This window comes from Onychostoma macrolepis, chromosome 14, assembly GCF_012432095.1.
Source record: "Onychostoma macrolepis isolate SWU-2019 chromosome 14, ASM1243209v1, whole genome shotgun sequence".
Taxonomy (NCBI): domain Eukaryota; kingdom Metazoa; phylum Chordata; class Actinopteri; order Cypriniformes; family Cyprinidae; genus Onychostoma; species Onychostoma macrolepis.
In genome coordinates, this window is record NC_081168.1 from 11,767,310 (window position 1) to 11,772,934 (window position 5,625).

The window sequence follows — 5,625 nt, forward strand, 5'->3', positions numbered from 1 at the left end:
GATCCAGGCATCATATTTAGATGTTTTAGCCTAACGTTACTCATAATTGGTCAAACTTTGGTTTTATTATTTCATTTTTTGTCTTGCCATATCGTTTATTGTTCGCTACGGTGCTGCTATTTATTCTAGTCTGGCCGTTTCCTGAAAAAAAAAAAAAGAAATCCGATCTATGATGTAATGAAAAATTTTTTTTTTTTTTTTTGATTACCCGAAGTTTATTGTTGTTGTTCTCTTATTCAACACTTATTGTGCTAAAGGACAATATCTATTTCTCTCTCCGTCATCCTTTAGTGGTTTCTGCCAATCCATTCGGGCTCAATGGCACACACACACACCTGGACAGAATATGAGTGACCACGGGACTTCATGTCAGCCTCAGGGTCATCTTGTGGTTGACACATCCCACAAGGACACTGATAACACCACACAGACAAAACAAGCTTTCCTCATGGAAACTATCCCGGCTGAGCCCTGCCCAAAGAGCTCATCACAGACAGACCGTTACGTACTACAACAGCTCCAAGACTCAGCACCTAAGGACAACTATCTGGAAAACAGCCAGGGAAGCCAGGACAACATTTTACAGCCACCGGAAACACCAGAGCCAGAGCCCCGCTCACCAGACACACTTTCCCTCTCTCCAGAATCTCCACTCCTAAGCTTCTCACAGAAAATGGAGGAACTGGTGTATGCTGGGACCAAACTCTCCCACTCGTTCGCTGCAAGCCCCCAGATATCAACTAAAAACGGCGGGCCCCACAACTGCCAAAGACTGCAGGCTCAGATCTCCCTCCCCCTCCTGTGCGAGCTCTCCAACCGCTGCCACAACACCAGGGCCCAAACCCTCCTCCATCGGCTGTAGGTGAACCAAAAACAACTGATAACAGCTCTCAGTGATATGTGTCGGGTCCCCGCTATATTAGCAGCAACATTCACAAATGTTCACAGAACAAGCGGGAACCCAGTGTGCCTGTAGCCTTCTATATTTCTGTTGTATCACGTGATAGAGAGTCTAAGGCCTTCTCAAGCCGTACGGCTGACCCATCTAATCTGCGGCCTGTAATGCGTCAATCTAAGATTGCTGTAGAGACAAAATGTAATTACATCAAGTTAGCATTTTTAAACATTCGCTCACTAAAAAATAAATCATTTCTGATCAATAATTTAATAACCACAAACAACCTGGATTTTATGTTTCTAAATGAAACATGGCTTAAAGACAGCTGCAGTGCAACAGTCCTAAATGAAACAGCCCCTCCTCCTTTAATTTTACAAGTGTCTGCAGGACTGTTAGGAGAGGTGGAGGTGTAGCTGCTCTATTTAAAGATGTTTATCAGTGCAAGCAAGTGTCATTTGGTCAGTATTTGTCCTTTGAATACCTAGGTATTGTGCTGAAAGGTGCTCCAAGCATTCTGTTTATCATTATTTACAGGCCTCCAAAATACTCTCCAGCCTTTGTTGAAGAGTTCACAGAACTGTTATTAATGATTTCCTCAGAGTTTGACTGTTTTACTATTGCAGGGGATTTTAATATTCACATAGATAATGCAGAAATCAAAACTGCAAAATAAATTATAACTGTTTTAAACACTTTTGACCTGATCCAGCATGTGCATGGACCCACACACAATCGTGGACACACTCTAGATTTACTCATCAGTAGAGGTCTAAACATTTCATCCATTGTTATTAAGGATGTAGCACTATCTGATCACTTCTGTATTTTCTTTGATATATTGATCTCTGTTACCACTGAATCTAGATATGTCTCTGTCAGAAAGAGATGCATTAAAGAGAACACTAGTGCGCTATTTATAAAGGCTATATCTTTAACACCAAGCATTTCTGCAGACTCTGTTGATCTTCTGCTGGATTCATTTAACTCAAAAGTTAAGAATGTTATTGATGATATTGCTCCGGCAAGGGTCTGCAAGAAGTATAGCAGACAAAAATCACCATGGAGAAAATCATCAGTAGTTCAGAGTATGAAAAGACAATGCAGAAAAGCTGAGCGGATGTGGCGGAAGACAAAACTTGAAATTCACTATAGCATCTATAAAGACAGCCTTCATACTTTCAATGTGGAACTAGCCACAGCTAGACAGACCTTCTTCTCAAACCTTATAAACAGTAACTTAAACAACTCTCGCACTCTTTTTGCTACTGTGGAGAGACTGACAAACCCCCCAAGTCATATTCCCAGTGAAATGCTCTCCGACAGTAAATGCAATGAGTTTTCTTCCTCCTTTTCTGAGAAGATCAATAATATCAGAAAGGAGATTGGCATATCTACTTTTGCAGAGGTCACACAGATTTGACCGCAATTTCAAAAAGAAGTGACTATGTCTGTTTTTGAAGCAATTGATAGCAAAATTTAGAAAGAAATAGTACAGCACCTTACATCGTCAACATGCTATCTTGACACACTTCCCACATCTTTTTTCAAAAGTGTGCTTAACTGTTTAGAAGCAGATCTCTTAGAAGTGGTGAATGCTTCACTTTTTTCTGGGACTTTTCCAAACTCCCTGAAAACTGCAGTTGTTAAACCCCTTCTGAAAAAGAATATCATCAAAAAGTTGATTTATTTCACTAATTCCATTCAAAAGGTGAAACTTGTATATTATATTCATTCATTACACACAGACTGATATATTTCAAATATTTATTTCTTTTAATTTTGATGATTAGAGCTTACAGCTCATGAAAGTCAAAAACCAGTATCTCAAAATATTAGAATATTTACATTTGAGTTTGAATAAATGACCATCCCTACAGTATAAATTCTGGGTATCTCTTGTTCTTTGAAACCACAATACTGGAGAAGACTGCTGACTTGGCAATGATCCAGAAGACGAACATTGACACCCTCCACAAAGAGGGTAAGTCACAGAAGGTCATTACTGAAAGGTGTGGCTGTTTACAGAGTGCTGTATCAAAGCATATTAAATGCAAAGTTGACTGGAAGGAAGAATTTGGGTAGGAAAAGGTGCACAAGCAACAGGGATGACCGCAAGCTTGAGAATACAGTCAAGCAAAGCCGATTCAAACACTTGTGAGAGCTTCACAAGGAGAGAACTGAAGCTAGGGTCAGTGCATCAAGAGTCACCACGCTCAGACGTCTTCAGGAAAAGGGCTACCAAGCCACTTCTGAACCAGAGACAATGTCAGAAGCATCTTACCTGGGCTGTGGAGAAAAAGAACTGGACTGTTGTTCAGTGGTCCAAAGTCCTCTTTTCAGATGAAAGTAAATTTTACATTTCATTTGGAAATCAAGGTCCCAGAGTCTGGAGGAAGAGTGGAGAGGCACAGAATCCATGTTGATTGAAGTCCAGTGTTAAGTTTCCACAGTCTGTGATGATTTGGGCTGCCATGTCATCTGCTGGTGTTGGTCCACTGTGTTTTCTGATGTCCACAGTCAATGCAGCCATCTACCAGGAAATTTTAGAGCACTTCATGCTTCCTTCTGTTGACAAGCTTTATGGAGATGCTGATTTCATTTTCCAGCAGGACGTGGCACCTGCCCACACTGCCAAAGGTACCAAAAGCTGGTTCAATGACCATAGTGTTACTGTGCTTGATTGGCCAGCAAACTCGCCTGACCTTAACCCCATAGAGAATCTATGGGGTATTGTCAAGAGGAAGATGAGAGACACCAGACCCAACAATGCAGATGAGCTGAAGGCCACTATCAGAGCAACCTGGGCTCTCATAACACCTGAGCAGTGCCACAGACTGATTGACTCCATGCCACGCCGCATTGCTGCAGTAATTCAGGCAAAAGGAGCCCCAACTAAGTATTGAGTGCTGTACATGCTCATACTTTTCATTTTCATACTTTTCAGTTGGCCAAGATTTCTAAAAATTAAGATTATTAAGCTTATTAAGATAATAAATGATATTCGCTTCAATTCTGATTCAGGCAAAATATCAGTTACTAGATCTTAGTGCTGCGTTTGACACTGTTGATCATAACATACTTCTAGAGAGACTGGAAAACTGGGTCGGGCTTTCTGGGATGGTACTCAAATGGTTCAGGTCATACTTAGAAGGGAGAGGTTATTATGTGAGTATAGGAAAGCATAAGTCTAAGTAGACGTCCATGACATGCGGAGTCCCACAAGGCTCAATTCTTGCACCACTCTTGTTTAGCCTGTATATGCTCCCACTAAGTCAAATAATGAGAAATAACCAAATTGCCTATCACAGCTATGCTTATGATACCCAGATTTACCTAGCCTTATCTCCAAATGACTACAGCCCCATTGACTCCCTCTGCCAATGCATTAATGAAATAAACTGTTGGATGTGCCAGAAATTTCTTCAGTTAAACAAGGAGAAAACTGAAGTCATTACATTTGGAAAAACAAAGATGTAGTTCTCAAGGTGAATGCATACCTTGACTCTAGGGGTCAATCAACTAAAAACCAAGTCAAACATCTTGGGGTGTTTCTGGAGACAGACCTTAGTTTTAGTAGTCATATCAAAGCAGTAACTAAATCAGCATACTATCATCTCAAAAACATTGCAAGAATTAGATGTTTTGTTTCCAGTCAAGACTTGGAGAAACTTGTTCATGCCTTTATCACCAGCAGGGTGGATTATTGTAATGGTCTCCTCACCGGCCTTCCAAAGAAGACCATTAGACAGCTGCAGCTCATCCAGAACGCTGCTGCCAGGATTCTGACTAGAACCAGAAAATTTGAGCATATCACACCTGTCCTCAGGTCCTTACACTGGCTTCCAGTTACATTTAGGATTGATTTTAAAGTACTTTTACTCGTTTATAAATCTCTAAATGGCCTAGGACCTAAATACATTGGAGATATGCTCACTGAATATAAACCTAACAGACCACTCAGAACATCAGGATCGAGTCAGTTAGAAATACCAAGGGTTAACACAAAACATGGGGAGTCTGCTTTTAGCTATTATGCCGCCCGCAGTTGGAACCAGCTTCCAGAAGAGATCAGATGTGCTAAAACATTAGCCACATTTAAATCCAGATTCAAAACTCATCTGTTTAGCTGTGCATTTGTTGAATGAGCACTGTGCTACGTCCGAACTGATTGCACTATGTATAATAACTTTCTATTCTTAAATAGAATTTTAAATTCTTTTTAAATCAATTTTTAAATCACTTTGTTTTTATTGTTGTGATTATTATTTTTAATTTGTTATTATTAATGACTATTTCACTTCCTTTTATGTAAAGCACTTTGAATTACCACTGTGTATGAAATGTGCTATATAAATAAACTTGCCTTGCCTTGCCTTTAAGAGCTTGTGGATGCGCCAGAGAGAAGTGTATGTCAGACTGAAAGAGAGCATAGTTAGAAACGGGAGTTATACAGAGGAAGAAATAGTTGATAACTGTTAAAGAGAGAAAATTTCCAGCTTTATATCAACTTATGAGTGTGTGGTGATTTACAGTTGTGTGATTTTATTGAGTGGATGGTTTAATTTGCCGATCATACAAACGTTGTGTTCTTGCACACGAGAGATCTCCCGTTGGGGGAGGGGAATTCAGATCATGTTGACGGAGATTGAGCGTGAGTTAACCTAAAATATGTTGTAAGAGTTGTTCAAATGTTTAATAACGCTGTTTTTCATATATTAACTGAACAT

At 39.9% G+C, this 5,625-nt stretch overlaps 1 protein-coding gene across 1 annotated transcript in view; it reads left to right on the forward strand.

Moving 5' to 3' along the window:
- The window catches only part of LOC131552985 (uncharacterized), a 6,646-nt gene extending 1,385 nt beyond the window's left edge, over positions 1-5,261 (forward strand). Inside the window, exon 2 of the mRNA XM_058797253.1 lies at positions 292-5,261. Coding sequence (XP_058653236.1) covers positions 292-862 — 571 coding nt within the window. The 3' untranslated portion in view covers positions 863-5,261. The remainder of the gene's footprint in view (positions 1-291) is intronic.
- The last annotated feature ends 364 nt before the right edge of the window (positions 5,262-5,625 follow it).